A 22247-nucleotide genomic window follows, 5' to 3' on the forward strand; every position below is an offset into this window, starting at 1 on the left:
TTTAAAAAGTCACTTTACACGTATTTATGACAAATAGATGACAATAAAGCGATAAAATAAAATACCCGGGAGAAGGCTGTTGCCCGCTACAGTACTTCCTCGATCAAAAGATAGTAAAACTACATCAGATATGTTGCATCTGTTGACACTTAATTTATTCAAAAAAATACATGAGTAAAAATAACGGGACAGACTAATAACTTATTTCCCATTTTTGCCAACCGGTGCGATCAAATGGTGAGTTATTATTACTGTACTGAAACAATTCAGCACACATTCTTCGTTTCCTTTTTCCCTACAGGGGTCGACGCATTGAATCGATTGCCTCTACCTTATCACGTTTTGTGCATCTTCTTCAGGAGAGCAAAAAAAGATCAAACGGGTTTCAAAACTTTTTAGTTGATTTTTAGGTAAACGTCTTCATTTACATGCAGTAACGATTTACAAACGCCGGGAGTCAGCATTTCCTTCATTACTCACTGATCAGAGTGGATAGAGAATGGTCATTGCTCCCTCACTGTTCAGAAGGTATCAGATCAAAGTTTTTTCTTCACAAAAATATAAATGGTGTGTTATTGCATGTTTGAGTTGTTTTGTTCATTTTACGAGAGAAACGTTATCACAATTACAGTAAACCTTATTTACACCTTTTCTGAAAACCCCCACATTAGTTTGAATATCAGTTTGATAAAATCAATAGTCGTGGAAATTGATTAAAAAACCTAAATATTTATTGTATTGTAGAACGTATGTCGCATTAGGAGGTCAGTACTGTTCCTCTATTGTCAAACCCGGAAGTCGAGATTTGCGGAAGTACACAAGAGGGCATAAACAAACCGAAAGACGCCGGCGTTGCATGTTTGATATATCACCACTCAAGCAAAACAAAACTGTTTTACCGCATGATCCTATTTGTTTAGTCGTTTTTTCTTATTGCACGTAATGTGCTTGAATTTGACGTTTGGTCTATCCGCGAATAAAGTAAAATGTCGGAAGGGAGGTGGCAGTTATACGCGTGACGTCACGTTGTCGGAGGAACGCAGAGGTGTCAAAGGGGTTGATGAGCAGCAGGACAAGGAAGCGCCACTATTTCGACAGAACTAAAAAATCAGCCCAACTCCTTCGAACATCGCCTACTGAGTTTTTTCCCGTCCACCCTAATCCTTGTTAACTATGATATTGGTTAAAGTGCTCCTCACATTTTGCTGCATTCTCCGTACTTCAGGTAAGTTTTTTTCACGAACTTTAAGGTAGTTCGGAATTGTGTTCTCCCTTATTCGGCTATGAAATGCATTTAGAAGCATTTAGCATTTGATTAATTCATTGATTTCGTCCGTATTCAGTTTAAGGACGCTTTAATGACCGTGCCTTGCTCCGTACCAACCTACCATTTCTGTTTTCTATATTTTCTCTGTCAATGTCTTGTTCTCTGGAAGTTTAACTATTTAATTGTTGTATGTTTTACTTACATGTACGTGTGACATGGAAAGGGGTATGGTGAAAACATTGAAATACTTTACATTAACTGTGATACTTCGCAGTACAGCTGCTTTCTCAATAAAACGAGCAAACAAGATGACTCACAGGGAAAACGTCAGTACTGTACATTGTTGAAGGGAACACAACAGATTTGTTTAAAATCTTAATTCTGTCTTCTAGATTTGTTTGGACTCGTTGATTTTATATCACATACTTGCTTTTCGTTCAGAGCATACAATGCCTTTCGTGTGCAGTAAACTCACTGTCTATAGTGCTCAGTGCTCAGTCATGTCTTTTAAAAGAGATGGGAAGAATGGAAAGAATGAATTACATTTTTGAGAAAGTAGTGCAGCAAAGGGAAGATAAAGATGGATGAGAGAACAATTGGCACAACAACCGCAGTAATTGCAGTCACAGTCCCATTATAGCAACACTGATGATACCGGCGTGCTCCAAACACCACGTCCTCACAGCATCATTCAATCAGGCCGCAGCTTTGGATAATTGGGGAAAAAGTGCTTGACACCTGACTTGTGGCATCCATAAGGAATTACAAACCGTTTTGGATGTGCATCAAATACTCATTTTTGCTATTTGCAGCATTCCTCAATCTCTGTCCAAGTCAATCAACAAATCAACACATTTTATTATTAAAGAACTGCATATAGCTTTCTGACAGTTGTGTAATCCTTGAAGACAGGTATAGGAATCTGGTTATGTAAACCGTTGTCTCTTGTGGACAAGTTGCTACGAGCCTGTATCAGCCTCTGCCTGTCAGGCCCTTACTACATGGAAGCTTTACTATGAAACAACCAAGCAAACTGGCAAGGTAGAAACTCTCTGCCTTGAGGTTTGATGTTGGTATGGTTACTATTTCGTTTCGCTTCACAACAGAAGAAACATGATCTTATAAGGTTGTACCCCTTATTCTCAAAGCCAAGTTGCAACCTTGTTTCATTTATTCTCAAAGCGCTGTTGGTTTGGATGAGAGTTAGGGTTGGAAAAAAGTGCTTGACACCTGTCTTGTGGCATTCATAAGCAATTACAACCCGTTTTTAGTAATACCATTACAAAATAATTTTTCTACATGTGCTGTTAGAAATAACCCTGCACATATACAATAGAGTCACCCGGAAAGGTGTGTGTTAAAAACACAATAACAGTGTAACAAGTCTGCAAAGCAGAATTAAGTAACTTGCCACAACAACATGTTTATGAAATAGTTATCAATCTCAGCTCATTTATATTTATGTAGCCTAACCAGCTCGTTAGGGTGTGTTGTCATGCCCCCACAAGTGTCCAATGATCGACATCTATGTGCTATCAAACGCCCCAAGTATATTGATACACAAACATCTATGGCCACAACTGATGGCCAGTCACTCAAGCATTTTATAGGCTGGTTTATGTCTGAATCAACAACCATCCACTAAACCCAAGTCACAACAACCAAATCTGCAGTCTCATTCGGTGACTCCCATGTCACAACGTAGCCCACGCCCCACCTTTTATAGCCAGGCACTCAAAATAGCAGTACTATATAGTATTGTTATCATTTGTTGTTGAAAATGACAATACTAAATGAGAACAATAAATGCTCCTCACTTGCCCCCCACATTTTTTTGTGTTAATAAATGAACATGTCAATTGTATGATTTGTAGAAAATTGTAATCTTGAAAGAAATTAGATGGATGCAGCTCATCTGAGAATATATATCATGAAGTAATCACCTGACCATGAGGGGAGCGACTGAGCGAACACAGTGCCTTACAGTAAAAAAAAACCCAAAATGAAATCACCTGATGTGGTTCTAATCATCTGGTCCTTGTTTGAGGTTTAAATGGACCACATACTTTGTTGTAGCTATAAGATTGCACAAAGAACAATGACAAAAGACAGTAAGATTAACTTGATGGCATGTGTGTAAGCTAAACGCCTATTAACCATGACCGCCGGCCCATTGTGCTATGTCTTGCATCTACATTCTACTGTGTTATCCTCTAACAGACATCATACGTGTAAGCACAGATGACCAACTCTGTTTTACGTTGTGATATTGTGCATGATGCAGTGGTTTTTGATTTAAGTTGTTAAGGTTATTTCAGGCCACACTTAAAGGACAACCGACACCATTTTGGTTTTCTGACATCAGGGTTACGTCTGTGCAAGCTCTCAGTCGTACAGGAGTGGTCCATTGATGAAAAGGTTTCTTCAGCCGTCATCTGTACTTCGGAGGTGTCGGACGTTTCGCCCCTTATCCAAGAAACTTCATCAGCAAACTAAAGTCTTACTGGTAGTTTAGGCCCTATATATATATATATATATATCCCTACTGTCCAGACATGGCGGTGCTGGACTCTGCTATGATAGATCCCAGCTCTCAGTCCGGCACCGCCATGTCTGGACAGTAGGGATATATATATATATATATATATATATATATATATATATATATATATATATATATATATATATATATATATATATATATATATATATATATATATATATAGGGCCTAAACTACCAGTAAAACGTTAGTTTGCTGATGAAGTTTCTTGGATAAGAAGCGAAACGTCCGACACCTTCAAAGAAGTACAGGGGACGGCTGAATAAACCTTTTCATCGATTAACTGACATCAGAAAAATATTTTATAGCATCTAAACAACCCAAAACACACAGGCTGATATTTTTAGTCCTATGCAAAACACCAATAAAAATGACTTAAAGTGTCCAAAAACTGCCACAAATCAGCTCGAAACTGGGGATTTTCAGAAAGTCCCACCCCCAGTTCGTGATGTCACGCCAGGTCGTCTTGCCTTGCTCAAGAAACAAAACAATGGGCTCACGGACTTCAGATTCGGAGAAGATGCTTTCTTGTTACTCATCCAGTTATGATTATGATTCAAATAGTTCTGAAGAGGAAAGCATACATGTTTGCAATCGATTAAATGAGTCCTCCCATATCAATTCGAGCCGTCAATGACAGCAATGTTGCATCCCAGAAAATGCACAAGATGGCGCCATCAGCACGGATCAAGACAATGTTTTCAGACCAAACAAAGTACCCAAAATGCATTGTGTGTCGCTTTTTCGGTCAGTGATGATACCTACCGCGACGTCATGGTGGGTATCGTCACCAACTCAAAAACAAGACTTCCTGAATATTCAGCGCGAGTCTTAAAATGTAAAATATAGTATATGCGCTGGAATCTTTGTAAAATACGCTCAGTTCAAATTATGGACACAACTTGTCCGAAGGTGTCGGTTGTCCTTTAAAATACACCGTTAAAATCTGTACCGTTTGGACAGTGTTGTCATTTTGTACATGAAACCTAAAAACCACAAAAAATGAAATTCTAGTCATTATGTAAACATACCACCGGACTCCACCGCCCCGCAGGTGCAAAGAAGGCTTTGAAAACGTTTTCTGTCCTGTGTCTGTAAAACAACTGTGATTGGTTCATTAGATATTTGCATGAAATGGCATTTATGAACTGCCGAATGCAATATCGGTGAACAATTATCCACTATACATCACCTTTTTCTTTCTTGCAGCTGTACTGCAAGGACCCTTAAACAACTACATTGGCCATTATGAGGGTTTATCTTATGACATTGAGGCTCTGCACATGAAGCACCAGAGAGCCAAGCGAGCACTGTCACCTCAAGACGCTACCTTGCACCTGAACTTCTATTCTCACGGCAGGTCAGTTGGAAAACAAGCACACATCCATCATTACTTCTCTCAGGCCCACACACACTTTGTCTCTTTCTGAATGGCGTGACTGAGTTTAATCCTGTTACTGGGTGAAATCTGAAATTGATACATGTCATACAGTAAAGTCTCGTTATATCGATATTCAAGGGAGTCCGAAAAAATATCGATATAACCGGGACTATCGATATATCTGACCCTGCGCGCATGTAATTTTCTCCTTGCGTTCATAGAAATAGTATCTTAATAAGCGGTACTATCGATATAACCGATATCGATATAACAAGACTTTACTGTACTTGGATTTAAATGTACAAGAAAAGAATGAATCCTAGAATGATTTGATTGCCCAAAGTAAACACTAAGATCAAGATGAGAATCAAGAATAGAGTTGCACCCAGAACAGTTTTTCTTTGGAATCTCTACATTAGCAAGTGCTTGAATTCTTTGGCCAGGCCGATGAAATGCATAAATATTAGTGAGTCTAACCACTCTCTCTCTCTCTCTCTCTCTCTCTCTCTCTCTCTCTCTCTCTCTCTCTCTCTCTCTCTCTCTCTCTCTCTCTCTCTCTCTCTCTCTCTCTCTCTCTCTCTCTCTCTCTCTCTCTCTCTCTCTCTCTCTCTATATATATATATATATATATATATATATATATATATATATATATATATATATATATATATATATATATACAGTAAAGTCTCGTTATATCGATATTCAAGGGAGTCCGAAAAAATATCGATATAACCGGGACTATCGATATATCCGACCCTGTTTGCATGTAATTTTCTCCGTGCGTGCATAGAAATAGTATCGATATAACCGGGACTATCGATATATCCGAGATATGTATATGTATGTATGTATGTATGTATGTGTGTGTGTGTGTGTGTGTGTGTGTGTGTGTGACGGGCGTCACAACAGTGACTGTCTTCATCTCCACGATGCTGCCGTATTAATGAAGACGAGACGCGTGGATGTGTCTTTTTATTTCTTTTATTTCTGCAACACAGTATGGCAGAAGGGATGGGTGAAGTAAATAATGACACAAAAAGTAATCTGGACTCAAAATGAATAAGGGAACTAATTAGATAACACTAGACAGTTCAAAAGGGGAAACAAAATAAGATATTGTCATGAAAATGCGCGTTAATCAAGACCAACAGAAAATTGCGTGTTCTGGAAACTATGGGCGGGACATAGTGCCACACTGTGCGCCGTTGCGTCACTTCCTTCATAATTTAATAATCTAAGCGCACAACCCCGTTACACACATATATATATATATATATATATATATATATATATATATATATATATATATATATATATATATATATATATATATATATATATATATATATATATATATATATATACGGAGAAGATGCTTTCTTGTTACTCATCCAGTTATGATTATGACATAGACAACATAGACTAAACTTAGACACATAAATGAGTGGTTTATAATAAACATTGAATGTTTTTGAATGTGCATAGATAAAATAGTCCTATCATTTCCTGTGCACTTGTGCTACTTCTTGGTACAGTTATACAGCGGGTTCATTTGTATTTTAGAGATCATCATTGCGTCGTTTTGTTGTAACTTTGTCTGATGATGTTATGTGTGAAGTCGGCAGAATCAAACTGAGATAGTTTTTATACAAGCTTGCACGATAAAAGTCCAAAAGTTACAATTTCTTTGTGCTTCAACTGTCTTGTCTCTACAATTTTGAATAACTCTTGAGGCTGCATGTCACCACAGAACTGTTGTAACAAAAGAAAAGTGTTGTGATGCCTGCTCACATGAATATAATAGCGGAATCTGGTGCTGAACGAGCGAGGAAAGCTTCACAAAGAGCAATTCATAATGTTAAAATATTTCCTGTCATTTGTGGCCTCACTTTGTGAGTTCATGTCCGGAGCTACGGCTCCAGGTGACCATACGCTCAGGTCAACGAGAGTGTCTTCTTCATGCTCCTTGAGAGTACCTTCATTTGGTGTTTGTGGGATTGACTGCTTGTAGAGTTCAATTCATATCGAACTGTCTTTTTATGTAGACCACCAAATGAAGGAAAATGTTTCACTCTTCCCAAGACTTTTGGTGGGGAGGGTTCGTTGAACCCACTAGTTTCTGCAGACGTGATTGGGGGTTGTCTGAATTGCGCTGGATTCCGGGTAGTCTGACTGTCAGCTGATGATGTGGTTTCAGCGTTTGTCCCATGTCTGAATAATTCATCACGCTCTTGTGCGAGTTGAGCAACACTGAGCCGCCTCATCATTTCTGGACAGTTTATAGCCATGCACATGTAATATCAGATTTTGATATGTTAGCTCTATTAATGATGCTACTGTTTGTTACAAATAATTCTTTTTAATCATTTATATCTTTTAAATTTCACATGTGGTAATTGGGAGCTCTCTGATGCCCGCAGGGACCACGTTGGTGGCCCCAGTTGTGCAATATACATTTAACATTGTCTTTTCATGTTACTATAGAAATATTTTACTGGTATAAATGAACATGACGGTAATTTCATATGTGCTTTATGTCATGAATACAGTAAAGTCTCGTTATATCGATATCGGATATATCGATAGTCCCGGTTATATCGATACTATTTCTATGCACGCACTGAAAAAATTACATGCAAACAGGGTCGGATATATCGATAGTCCCGGTTATATCGATATTTTTTCGGACTCCCTTGAATATCGATATAACGAGACTTTACTGTATTAGCATATTTGACAATAAAGCTGACTTTTAACTGACACATAGGAATTCAGATCAGAATGTGAGATGTTTTTCCACTCGAGATGATGCTGGTTATTACTCCCCCCTCAACTCTGGCCTGCTATAAACAACTGAAAGATCTTTTCATTGACTTGTCTCAATAATTTTTGGTGCAGTGTCTGGAGAATGTCTTGAATTGCCCACTTGCGTTTTTGTTTTCGCAGTTGTGATTGATAAGGTGGGAAAAGGCCAGCATAATGCTCAGAATTCTTGCTGTGGCTTTTTTCAAAGTCCTTCGTTCAGTTCTTAAACCTTCCAGGATTTGGCAGCATGCCATAAATATTCCAGTGTGTAGCAGGACTTGAAATTCCTCACACTTAATACCTGGCATATGAAATGAGCTTCAGATAGAGTGCTGTATTCGTCATGCTGTACTTAATTTTATGTTTCCGCTTCTAGAGCATTCTCTGTTCTCTCTCTAGTGACACAAACCTCAAAAGCGATTGTGTTGCATTAGTGGACACAGACGTTCTAATGGAAATCATTGTGTATGTGGACATTTTCAACCATTGTTTGTTTGCTACATTCAGTTGAAATTAAGAATCCTTGTGAGCAGTCTTATGAATTGCCTCGGGCTTGGCCAAGTTCCCATAGTTCGTGTGCACCTCATGTGATGTTGTGGGGTGTGATTTGAAAGCGAGGATTATGACGCCTGAACTCTGGCTCTGTATATCTCGTTCCCTTACGAGATATTCCACTCAATCATCGAGCATTCATGCAGACACAAACGAAGAATAGTATTTCTTCTCTTAAAACGATTGTGACTCAGGAATATTGTACCTGTGACTATGGTTATATTGTTTTTATATTTGGATTTATTCAAATATGGATCCAATGTTTCAACCTCTATAATCTGAACCATCAAACTGCAGCTATTGAGTTTAATAGTTAGCATGTCAATGGTGTTTTGCATTGTGTGTTTGTTAGCATCAAGCTAACTGGGTATCACAAAGGCGTTTAGTGTGACGGTTACATTAAGCTAGGATTTGCATTGAAGAACTCAAATCCTTTTTTTATGAATTGTTCAATATTTACCAATATGGCACTTATGATTAAGTGAGTTAAATTCAATTAATTGTTACCCTCGGGGCTCCCATCCAAAGTTGGTACTCATAAATTGAAGCATAAAATAGGCTGAACGACGGTTCACTCATATGGCAAGCCCCCGCTCTATTGAAATAAAAATGCCTGTTCGCATTGCTAACACCACCCAGCAATGTTCAGTTAGCGCTAGCGCCACTGTTAATGTCCTTAGAATGCTATTGGTGAGCCTCATGCGAAATTGGTTTGCTTGCGTTGGATTATTTCACATTGATTACAAGTGTTTATTTAACAAGGTTTCATGATTGTTTTCATGCTAAAAAGGCATGGTTTTCATGCTTTATGATCCCCTCAACTTCAAGTGCGTTGCTGTCATGTTGTGGCGTCTTTTATTAACCCTGTTTGAAGGGGCCGTCGGTTTGAGGATTTTCTCTCTTCATGGCAGGGCTTGTTCATATAATAATATCAAGCATCTTCATTAAGTTATAGAATTTCTTGTTCTGTAGTCACAAGGGGACACAAGCCAGTGTCTTATTTTGCCGGTCCCAAACCTGGATAAATACAGAGGGTTGTGTCAGGAAGGGCATCCGACGTAAAAGCTTGGCCAAAGCAAACATGCGAATCAAACCTCTCGAGATGGAGGACACTGATTCGCTGTGGCGACCCCTGAAGGGAAAAGGCCAAGATTTATTGTTTTAACCTTAACACTGTACTCGTATGCCATATTTAGACATTTCAACCTGCAGATGAAGAGGGACAGATCAGTGTTTTCTCCAGATGTCGTCATGGAGATGTCAGGAGAGGAGGAACCAATTGACACGTCACATATCTACAGCGGCAAACTCTTGGGTAGGTGCCTAGTTTTTTACATTTTTTTATCACAGCACAACATGACTGGTGTTCATGACTGATTTGCCATTTGGGCACACCCCTGCCATGTGTGTTGTCTGCAGAAGTTCAAATGAACGCAATATCCTGTTTGTCAGGTTTGTGTGTCTGAGATGGGACGGAACTGATTGAAACCGATACATTTTCTCCTTGTTCGCGGTCTTCCCTTAGAATACTTACCTTCATGTTATCTGAGATCTTATTACTTCTATAATATTATTAATGGCTCCATTTTAGGGTGAGGCTCTGTTATCATTGAATGTGAAGAATGTGTTATGAGAAACATTTGTATCAGGCGGCATGAAATCATCATGGCTGTTTTCATTTGCAAAATTGGATTGGATTGGATTTGCCTTTATTAGTCTCGCAGTGGAGAAATTTACATTTCAAAATAATAAAACATTCTGCCAATGGGAGAATACAATTTGTGACAATGCCACCCACTATTGCCTTAACTGCTTTATTTGGTGTCCGACGTGTTTCAGGTGAAAACGGGACATTGAGCCACGGATCTGTGATCAACGGGAGATTCGAGGGCTACATCAAAACGCAACAAGGAATGTATTACATTGAACCCTCAGAAAGATACTTGGAGAAGAATGTCCCCTTTCACTCCATCATTTATCATGAGGATGACATAAGTAAGTATCTTGAATAAAAATATCATACTGTGTGTTTTGGGTATTTTAGATGCTATAAAACGTTTTTCTGATGTCAGTTAAGAAACAAAAAAGTGACGTCGGTTGTCCTTTAAGTCATTCATTGCCAGGCATGTGCAAAAATGTGTGCTAGGTTTTTGTCATTGTCACTTGAATTCAAGGACCCACAGAATATTGAGTTTTAGGACTACATAAACACTAAATACAGCATTAGAAACCTTAGACTCTTCTTTCATCCAAAAAAAGAGTTAATTCCTAAATTATATGGATCTGGAGTTATATGAGCTTTAAATGAGGCCAGATCTCCAAAATACAATATTGAGGATATTGGTGTATATAGCGCTTTAACAATAGCTGAAGCTGGAACAAAGCAATAACATGGAAAAAAGGAAATGCTGCCCACTTGTGGAAAAGAAAAAAAAACATTTGCGCCTTATTGGCACCCAAGCATGAAAAAAAAACAAAACCCGAACAAATTCGGGAATGGCACTCTCCGTCATCTTTTCAATTCCCGAATAAATTCCTGAATGGCAGTGAATGAGTTAATTTAGGGTTTTGTTTGTTGATGATAAAAGCTACCCCACAAGATTTTTAAGGGTTTAATTAATTTTTATGCAGATGTAACTATAACATACAATTTTTTTTCCAGTGTCTAACATAATGAATGTTTTAATCCAATCCAAGAATGTTAAAAGCTACAGAGGAAAAACAAAGTAGAAGTCAAACCAGAAATAAACGGGCCTGATAAAACACACTTGAATGAAAATCAGTACATGGCTACGAAAGACCCATTAGACTGGAATGAATCTGGGAGGGGCCCAACCGTGCCTCAGGGCAACCCAATAGCTCACCGCTGAACAGTCTGTGCAAATGCAAGAATGTACGAGCACTGTGAATGCTCTACAGTGGTACCTTGAGTTATGAGTCCCTTGACTTTTGACTTTTTGGGGATTTGAGTTGTACCTTGGCCAAAATGATTATTTATTTTTTGGGTATTGGGTTCTGATAAAAAATATGAGTCAGCACAGCATGTCATGTTTTCTAGTTAACACAACACAACTTGTCTGCTATCTTAACCTTCGTATTATGTTGAAAATCACGTTGATTATGTTGTTGGTCATTTTTACCCATATGTAAAAATTCACACAAAACATACTGTATTTGAAAAGAGAAACAACATATTTTATATCCCATTGGGATATTTTAGAACTGTTTTTTTAGAAGAAAAAAAAATAGAAAAAGAAGGGATTTCCAGTGCTTTAGCCAACACAAAAACGGAAACGGGTAAAATAATATGAGGGTTAAGGATATCACAATGTGGTGTCTCGGTAGTCGAATGGTTAGCACACCTGTTTCACAGTGCAGAGGTCGCCGGTTCGCGTCCCACCCCGGCCTCCCTGTGTGGATTTTGCATGTTCTCCCCGGGCCCGTGTGAGTTTTCTCCGGGTCCTCCGGTTTCCTCCCACACTCCAAAAACATGCATGGCAGGCAGATTGAACACTCTCAATTGTCCCTAGGTGTGAGTGTGAGAGTGACAACAGTGTTGTATGTCTTTGTGTGCCCTGCAATTGGCTGGCAACCAATTCAGGGTGTCCCCCGCCTCGTGCCCGAAGACAGCTGGGATAGGCTCCAGCACCCCCCGCGACCCTACTGAGGAATAAGCGGTACGGAAAATGGATGGATGGATATCACAATGTGCAAAAGACCAAGTACAGGCTAACAAAACTGTCTTAATGTTAAAGCAACACATGTAAATGACAATATAACAATCACAGACTTATGTTGATCCCATCATACAATTGGACTGGAGAGACTTTTCAGTGTTGTTTCATACCATTCACATCCTTGTTTTCTGCCTGTTTTACCAGTTTATCCTCATAAATATGGCGCTGATGGAGGCTGTGCTGATCCCTCAGTGTATGAAAGGATGAGGAAGTACCAGGCATCAGCGGTCGAGCCGTCTGTCAAAGTAAGTGGCAACATTACTAATCATTGTCGCACCGTACACATGATTAAATATATTCACCCTCCCACTAACGTGACAGAGTATGTATTTTCTGCCAATGTTTTTTTCTATGTTTATTTATTTTTTCTTCAATGTTCTTTTGTTTAGGGTACGAATAGTGACCAGGTACACGACAGAGACTACGGTCCTGTCATTTTTCGAAGGAAGAGAGCAACGGCGGAGGATAAGAATACTTGCCAGCTCTTTATTCAGACTGACCACCTTTTCTACAAATACTATGGCAGTCGAGAAGCTGTCATTGCACAGGTACACACATCGACAAGCAGAACGTATCGATTTTACTGCCTCAAATTTGCTTGACCTTGAATTAACTTTGGTCACAGATCTCCAGCCATGTTCAGGCAATGAACTCCATTTACCAGATCACAGACTTCAAAGGCATTCGAAATATTGGCTTCATGGTAAAAAGAATCAGGGTGAGTTGTATCTCTTGAAAAGCTGTGTTGAGCCTTCACATGCAAGATTTGGCGATTAGGGGCGATACGAGTGGTATGTGATATGAAAGCGACCGGAATTCAGACGTCTTTTTTGAACCTGCACAAAGTTCCTCGATTCAGCTATGAAAACGATACCATGGCCAAACCCAAAAATCATCAGTAAAAACAGTGCCGCGCCCACCCCAGTGTGCAGAGGTTCATGGTTTGATTATTTAATTCCAGGTACCAGCTTTCCTGTGTGGAGTGTGCACGTTTTTCTGTGTCTGTATGGGTTTTCTCCTCATTTTACGGTGTCCTCCCTCATTTCAAAAACAGATTATCATTAAATGGAACACTAAATTTTTCCTGGGTGTGATTGTCAGTGTGAATGGTTGTCTATGTGGGCTCCAACGTGCCTGTGGCCCTTCTGAGGATAGGCATCATGGAAATGGATGATTTATTCCGATTCTAAACAACGCACACATGACGTTGCCAATGACTGAATGTAATTGCGTAGATTCAAGCTGCGTGGTCAATTCCGCAATCAATTGTATCGTCAAATGCAATCGATCAGGAACAAGACTTGTGTATATCCCTGGATGCCTTTGTAGAAAAACTATTTCTGTCCTGATTGATGACTTCACCTCTTAGATCAACGCCACAAATGACCAGAAAGACAATCCATTTCGATTTCCCAACATTGGAGTAGAGAAGTTTTTGGAGCTCAACTCTGAACAGAATCACAATGACTACTGCCTGGCCTACGTCTTTACCGACAGGGACTTTGACGAAGGTGTCCTCGGCCTGGCGTGGGTTGCCTCTCCTGCAGGTTTGTCACCTACAAGTAATCTGAATGAGACTCACATCCAGTGTTATTTTTGATAGATTTGTGTTTGCCTAATAGTGGAAGTAATATTTGCATAGCAACTAGCAATAATAATTGCATAAAAAAGTACAGCCACAATCTGGCGTGTATAACCACAATAAAATACACATTTAAATACACAGATTGCTGAGGATGAAGTGATTCGAAGAATGTTACCACCACCGTAATCACAACATTTTGTGCAATACAGGAAAGCACAGAGGACTTTGCTAACTGCTGTATTGCAAAAACGTTTTAGTTTAGTTTTTTTTAACCACATTACAGCATTTATCAATTTTTGGACAAGAATTTTCTGTAATGTTTGAAATTTCCCCAAAAAGTCACATAATAGTTTACTGCACTGCAATAGAGCAAACTATTCGGGCAATTTTATTTTAAGAAGCAGATAGCACCTCTCGATCATGAATAATTCAATTTTAAAGTCAGAAGTGGAAGCACCGTCTGCTAGCAATAAAAACAATGTAATACTGTATTTAAAATAGACAGTATAGAACCACTAAGGGTATATAAAATTGTCATTGTGCAAATGTGTAATTAAAAGGACTAAATTGAAGGATGAATGCATTAAAATATATTTTAATGTCAAAGGCAAGAAGTGATAAATCTTACAATAAATGTACAAAATAGATATACAAAATAATCTACGATAAATAGACAAAATATAGCACCGAAGCCTTTACGAACAAACACCTTACGAACGACTGCTCGGAACATATCTCGTTCGTAAGGTGGGGAGTGTCTACCCACAAAAATGTTCGTATGTACCATTCGTATCTCAAATGTTTGTAAGTTGGGGAGCATCTGTAATAAAAAAAACTGTAACATGAATTATTCACCCACAAAATGATGTTGATGTCATAGCGTGATAACGGCTGGTGAACAATTGATTCTTCCTGTTCTTTATTTGTGAATTAACTTCAGCAGGAACAGATTGAACGGTGAATTATGCTGTTGAAAAACAAACAAACAGACACAATGTCATTAGTTGTTGCTTTGGCTTCCTCTGAATAGCCCATTTGAATAGTCCTTGGAGTTTCTTTGTAAGCCATGACTAGAAATTGATCTGTTTGCAGTTGCATAGTCTTTCAGTTTTGCTCTGACCACAGGAAGCTCAGGAGGCATTTGTGAGAAAAACAGACTGTACTCAGATGGGAAGAGGAAGTCCTTGAACACTGGCATCATCACCGTGCAGAACTATGCCTCACACGTGCCCCCAAAGGTGTCGCACATCACCTTCGCCCATGAGGTCGGACACAGCTTTGGCTCTCCTGTAAGTGGGAACAGATAGACAAAAAAACTTGAAAACGCCGGCTCGTGCGACATGACTGTTTGGCATTTTTAACCAGCAACGCATTTGTCTCTCTTGGTAGCATGACTCCGGGCTTGAGTGCACCCCAGGAGAGTCTTCCAATCAAGCCCAAAAGGAGATGGGCAATTACATAATGTATGCACGAGCCACCTCAGGAGACAAGATCAACAATAACAAGTTTTCGATGTGCAGCATCGGCAATATGAGCGCCGTGCTGGCAGTGAAAAGGAATGACTGTTTTGTCGGTAAATGCAATAATTTCAGTGTTCATCAACTGCAGTATTATCTCAAGATGTTCATGCCCCTTACTTGTTTTATGTTGCTGTGCCACTTTCTGAGCCATGAACTCATTCACTGCCAGCCTCTCAGATCATAGCTACTGCTTGGACTCTACTTTCAAGAGCAATGATTGTTTTATTTGAGAATGCAAGCACCTAAATTACTAAGAGGGTATAGCAGCTGTGACTGATTCCACGTCTCTGAAGTGATGCAAGGCCAAGCATGCTGACCGGAGGAAGTTTGCCTTTCAAAGGCCTCACTTCACTATCACCCATAATAAGAAGGGCCCCATGGGAGCCCGTTCGCTTTTAATTATGGGCCTTTAAAAACTCAATTTTAGATGATTAGTTAAATCTGAAAGTTATATGTTGGGAAATTGAAGTTAAATTATTGTATTTTATTGTATTGTATGTATTTATTTGTTAATGTATTTTATGAAAATGGGCACATGCATTCTCACTTCCTGGTAAATCTATTTCAAGAGGTGCTTTCAGGAAAATTTAAATGTGAAATGTAAATATATCCTGTAAAAACAGGACGAAAATGTAACATTTCTCCTCCAGATAAACATATTTAAAAAGATGCTGAAGCAGAAATTTAAACGTGAAATTTAAACAATTTAAAATATACTTTTTTTTCTCAATCTGTTGGGGTTGTATTTTCATTTTGTTGTGTCTGAATGGGCAGTGTCTGGAGAACCCATTTGTGGTAATGGACTTGTGGAGGACGGAGAGGAGTGTGACTGCGGCTACAGCGATCAGTGTACGGACCCGTGTTGCTATAACGCCAATGAAGGGGAGGACAAAAGATGTAAACTACAACCTGGAAAGATCTGCAGGTCAGATGTGATCAATGAATTTCCAACAAGCTTGTCATAGTACGCATACATATTTTCCCATTTCACATCTGTATAAAACCTTTTGTCGCAGCCCAAGCCAGGGTCCATGCTGCACTGAGACATGCTCTTTTAAGAGCACGCTTGACTCCTGCAGGAAGGAGTCTGAGTGTTCTTTTCAGGGCATGTGCAGTGGAGTCGGCCCAGATTGTCCTGCTTCGCAACCAAAGGAAAACTTCACCTCTTGCCATGAGGAGACGCAAGTCTGCATCAATGGGGTATGTGACCTTCTGTTTCACATGTTGTAATATAATACACTGATTTTAAATTCATAAAATCCTCTTCCCACCTATTTGGATCAGGTCTGTTCAGGTTCCATTTGTGAGAAGTACAATCTAGAAGAATGCACGTGTGCGAGAGAGAATGAAAAGGATGAGGCGGCTGAACTCTGTCATGTGTGCTGCATGGAAAAAAGTACGTTGGATTTTCATGCATGATGTTAACTTCAAAGCTTTAAGGATCGGGTTATTCAGGAAACAAATTGTCGTTTTTTTGTCTTTATTTTCTGCCCGAAGTGAATCCAAGCACATGTCGAAGCTCAGGCTCGGAAAAATGGGCCATGTTCTTCAACAGAAAGATCACAAATCTGCAGCCCGGCTCACCGTGCAATGATTTCAAGGGCTACTGTGATGTGTTCATGAGGTGTCGTCTAGTGGATGCTGACGGACCTCTGTCAAGACTGAAGAAAGCTATCTTCAATGCCGAAATTTATGAGACCATTGCAGAGTGGATTGTCGTGAGCCTCTTTGATATGACACATCTACTTCACGTCGCGTATGTTTATTTTGTTCATCCCATCTGCGTCTGTGTTGCAGGATCACTGGTGGGCGGTCCTTCTGATGGGCATCGCTCTTATTTTGTTGATGGCTGTATTCATCAAAGTCTGCAGCGTCCACACCCCGAGCAGCAACCCTAAACTGCCTCCTCCAAAGCCGCTGCCAGGTATTGCATGCAGTCTTGAGACACACACTGGAATTTCAAATACAGTTGCACCTCCTGGTATAAGTGCATCAACCGATGAGATTTTCTGTTGTATATTTTTTTTTTCTCTGCAAGTTTGATTTGCAAGTGCATGCCAGGTCTTTCGCCATTAGATGGCAGCAGAGAACTTGACAGCAACTGGACACTTCCCTTTGGGGAAAGCTCAAGCGAATTAACACCAGCAGACAATTACTGTACATGTAATTTATGATAATTATAAAACTTTCAAAAACTTGTCTTTGAACACGTGTTGTTACAACACTTGCAGAAATCTCAACATATATATATATATATATATATATATAAAATTTAGGAATTAACTCTTTTTTTTTTTGGATGATATAGAAGCGACATTGCATTGAATGTTTATGTCGTCCTAAAACTCAATATTCTGTGGGTCCTGCAATTTGAGTGAAAATGACAAAAAACTCTGGCACTGGAATGGACACATTTTTGCACATCTGGAGGTGAATGAGTCAAGTGTCAAAATCCCTATTGCCATTTGTTTCTGTATGAATGTCAGTGAAGTTGCTCGAAACCAGTGAGCTGTTGGTAAACAACACCAATACCAAGTGTGAACAGAATTCAACTGAGCTGTTTCCTTGTAGGTACGTTGAGGAGAAGGCAGCACCATGCCAACCCTGGGCGACGTTATCGTCCCAGTGGTGAGAACTACCAAATGGGTCACATGGGGCCATGAGAGCTTTTCTCTGGGCTGCTGCACCCTTCTTCTGCCTACACCAGAAGCTCTTGACCCCCCTAAAGAGTTCCTGTACCTCACTGCAAGTCTTTAACAGCAGCTGTGACCGATTCCACGTCTCTGAAGTGATGCAAGGCCAAGCATGCTGACCAGAGGCCTTCACTGTGATAGCTAGCATACCATAGCTTTAAGAGACAGTCACTGACCTCTTCGATGCTTTTAATGTGATTTTTTTTTTTTTTTTTTTTTTTTTTTTTTTTACCAGAGAGACAGGAGGGAGGAAGTTTACCTTTCAAAGGCCTCACTTCACTATCACATATCCTTCCAACTGTACTTTTTTGTTATTCCTCGCTGAGCCTGCAGCAGGACTGCAAGTGAAATGCAGCATTTTACTCCCCAATCAACACTGACATTGCTGCCAATCACGCTTTTCAAAACATTTTTTGTGCATTTTTTGCGACAGGCCCCTTCAGAAGTATCTGAACAGTCAGGCCAACTTTATTTTTGATCTAGACTGAAATGTTGGGGTACATAAACAACTTTCATACTTCATTGTTTTCTATTTATATCTGACCCAAAATGATATTACTCAACTTTTGCACTCTTGGAATGTTTTCCAGGTTGCAGGTTCCCCTCCCATCAAATTCAGCACTGCATGATGAGCATGAGCCATAACTAACGAAAAATGAATGAAACATACAAGACGGATAAATCTGAGTCTGTCACTGTCTGTCACTGAAACGAAACTGCAAGGCGGAGAGCATTCCCATCACAGGTGCCATTGTTGCGTAGCGCAGATCAATGTAATGAGCTTTGAAGGAAAATAAACTAAAAAAATACCTTCACAGCTCTGATTGGCAGTTGCCAGAAGCCACTGACTTTTCAGTCAATAAATTGATCAATTTTTTTCCCCCACCCTGAACACGTCCAAAAAAATATAAAGAATGATCCAATTGAAATGTATTTAAATGCAAATGTAGTCAAATATTGAAATACAACTGAGCTGTAATTCTTTGGTGTACTGCTGGAGGCCGCATACCACTCGTGGTTTTCGCACCATGCTTGCAGAATCACTGTTTTCTCATCCAGTTTTATTTATATAAATACAATCTGAGTTGTTCGTCTTGCACTTCTGATGTTTTAGTCTACAGCAAAAATTGGCAACGGTGACAGATAAGGTGGAGTCTTCGGGATGATTATTTAAAAAGCACATATGCTAACTATTGATCGATTGATGAACTATGGGCACTTCCTTACTGGTACCTGATCCCCCGAGAAGCTTTTGATACAAACGAATAGCAAATAGAGAAAGGTTGTGTGTCTAGAATCTTATATGCGTGTTATGGTGGCGGATTAAATGTCTACGCTTTGTTTACATCAAGGTTTTATTGTGAATGCTGGCATTTCTTATCACCTTTTTTTCTTGTGTCCATTCCTCAGAAGATGTATCTTGCATCACAGTAGTGGCAAGCAATTCCAAATAGAATCCTTCCATTCATCCATCCTTGGTCTGTCTACCCACATTACAAAAAAATAAATAAATCTGCAGACGAAAGTTTTATGACTCACGCTGGAGAAAGCACTGATTTATGTGCATTCCACTTGTTGGTTTCTGGCATAGTAAAGTACACACTCTTGTGTCACACACCGCTGCCGTTTGTTGTTGTGTGAGGATTGTTACTGAGCAGTTCAGACAATGAAAAGGACTCCTTCACTAAAACGTGCCTTCTAATTTGTTTTCCATCAAGTGAATAGAGACTCATTGCGTGGGGGGGGATTGAAATTTTATATTGCTGTATTTTTTAACTTGTTTTGAAACCAATTGTATGTGAGAATCTTTGCAAGCTTTGTGTGTTTGCTCCTACACTGGTCTTTTGAGTTAATGTAAAATGGTGACAATTGCAACATTACCTGCCAAATTTTCCTGACCCATTTTTTTTGTATTGTAATCTTTCATGTTTTGTTTTTCTTAGTGTTGTCGGCCTTCCCTTTGAATGTACTTGAAATAGATTATAGCCTCATGCTGGCCATTTTTTTGTTCACCTCACTTCTATTAAAAAAAACATTTTAAATGTGTTATTGCAAATGTAATAAAGGTATGAAATTTCCTAACTTCATGAGAACTGAAATAAATAATCTAATTTACTGAGTGCGTGTATGCAAACCATTTGGTTCTCAATCCATACTGAGCATGAAAGCAGTCATTGTTCATAAACTGTTCGGGAAAAAAAAAGATTATTTTGCATGCTTAAAGGACAACCGACACCACTTTTTTGTTTCCTAACTGACATCAGAAAAACGTTTTAGAGCATCTAAAATTCCCAAAACACGCAGGCTGATATTTTTAAAACAACAATAAAAATGACTTAAAGTGTGCTAAAACTGCAACAAATGGAGCTGCGAATTGGGAATTTTCAGAAAGTCCCGCCCCCTTGTTCGTGGCGTCACCCCAAGACGTCGTGCCTTGCTCGAGAATCAAAACAATGGATTCAGATTCAGAGAATATGCTTTCTTGTTACTGATCCAGTTATGAATATGATTCAAATAGTTCTGAAGAGGAAAGCATACATGTTTGCAATCGATTAAATAATTTATTTTTTGAATTTTGACGCAATAGGGGAGGAAAATGTATCACTAAAAAGGCAGAAAATGGCGGCGAATTAATCAGCCCGTTTCCAAAGGCTGATTAATTCCTTACATGAAGCTTTGTTGCCCTCTTCTGCCTCTTTTTGGTGCAACACGAAGTTTTCAGACCGAACAAGTACAGCAAATTGCATTGATGTGATGGAAGAACTGCTACAATGTGTCCTTTTTTTCGGTCCTTTAAAGGTCAACCGACGTCTGCGGACAAGTTGCGTCCATAATTTGTAAAATGGCTTCAAATGACTTCTACTGAGCGTATTTTACAAAGATTCCACCGCATATAGCTATATTTTACGTTTTAAGACTCGCGCTGAATATTGCTGAAGTCTTGTTTTTGAGTTGGTGACGAGTCCTCACCCTATGTCACTAAAGGAACGCCCCTCACCGAGAAAGGACATACCTTGCATCACCTCTTTGTTTGGTCTGAAAACTACGTGTTGATCCGTGTTGATGGCGAAATTAAAAGGAAAACACGTAAATAACGCAATGGTGAATCGTATGTAACACCGAGACAACTCTGATATTCGTTGACAAAAATTCCAAGGTGAAGAATAAAACTTTCCAAGGGAGCTCTGCCGCCATCTTCTGCATTTTTTGTGACAAAACACCACAGTCTTGATCACTCAATGACCCTGAAAACCTTTAATCGACTGCAAACATTGATACTTTCCTCTTCAGAACTATTTGTATCATATTCATAACTGGATGTGTAACAATAAAGCATATTCTCCGAATCAGAAGCCATTGTTTTGATTCTCGAGCAAGGCAAGACGTCTTGGGGCTTGATTCTCGAGCAAGGCAAGATGAACTGGGGGCGGGACTTTCTGAAAATGCCCAATTCGCAGCTCAATTTTTTTTGCAGATTTTGGACACTAAGTCATTTTTATTGGTGTTTTTCATTTGACTAAAAATATCAGCCTGCGTATTTTGGGTACTTTAGATGCTATAAAACGTTTTTCTGATGTCAGTTAGGAAACAAAAGTTATATCGGTTGTCCTTTAAGGTAACATATAAATGTTCTACATTCCACACACCACAGAGGACAGCGCTAACTTCTTCTTCTTTTCCTTTCAGCTTTTCCCTTCAAGGGGTCGCCTCAGCGAATCAGTAACCTCCAACTTCAGAGGTATGATACGCATGTTTGTTTTGGCCAAGCTTTTACGTCGGATGCCCTTCCTGACACAACCCTCTGTATTTATCCGGGCTTGGGACCGGCACAAGAAGACTTGTCCCTTTGTGGCTACAGAACAAGCAACTCGCTCAATAATAATAATAATAAATGTATTTTATAAGCACCTGTAAAAACTAATATATATATTTTTTGTATTTGTACATATCACTGTACATTATTTTTGGTACTAAATTAATTTGGATTGGATGGGATTTACCGTTATACCTTTTATTAATTTTTAGCAACTAGCGCTAACAACTTTGTTAAATTTAAATAAATACCTAAATGTTAAAAAATACATAAAAATCACAAAGTGGGGGAGACTAGGGCTTATTCTGACACAGGTAAATTGTCACAAT

The 22247-nt window shown here is 39.2% G+C and overlaps 1 protein-coding gene across 1 annotated transcript; it reads left to right on the forward strand.

The window, feature by feature from the left end:
- The first annotated feature begins 853 nt into the window (after positions 1-853).
- Positions 854-20220, forward strand: adam10a (ADAM metallopeptidase domain 10a). The gene is made up of 16 exons (XM_088992531.1): positions 854-1225; positions 5038-5188; positions 9766-9884; positions 10409-10564; positions 12451-12551; positions 12696-12854; positions 12932-13024; positions 13676-13853; positions 15017-15180; positions 15281-15464; positions 16186-16336; positions 16428-16611; positions 16696-16807; positions 16909-17129; positions 17209-17335; positions 17983-20220. Exons 1-16 carry the CDS (start codon positions 1174-1176, stop codon positions 18072-18074), a joined length of 2244 nt encoding a protein of 747 aa, XP_088848657.1. The 5' UTR covers positions 854-1173; the 3' UTR covers positions 18075-20220.
- The last annotated feature ends 2027 nt before the right edge of the window (positions 20221-22247 follow it).

Source organism: Hippocampus bargibanti, linkage group LG03 (assembly GCF_051943395.1).
Source record: "Hippocampus bargibanti isolate YZ-2025 linkage group LG03, ASM5194339v1, whole genome shotgun sequence".
NCBI classification, from domain to species: domain Eukaryota; kingdom Metazoa; phylum Chordata; class Actinopteri; order Syngnathiformes; family Syngnathidae; genus Hippocampus; species Hippocampus bargibanti.

What these genes read in the sequence shown, in the direction of transcription:
- adam10a (XM_088992531.1), top strand. Translation starts at nt 1,174, where the DNA reads ATGATATTGGTTAAAGTGCTCCTCACATTTTGCTGCATTCTCCGTACT. An exon ending in AACTTCTATTCTCACGGCAG is followed by an intron (nt 5,189 to 9,765) that starts GTCAGTTGGAAA and finishes TGCCATATTTAG; the next exon opens with ACATTTCAACCTGCAGATGA. An exon ending in CAACCTGGAAAGATCTGCAG is followed by an intron (nt 16,337 to 16,427) that starts GTCAGATGTGAT and finishes CTTTTGTCGCAG; the next exon opens with CCCAAGCCAGGGTCCATGCT.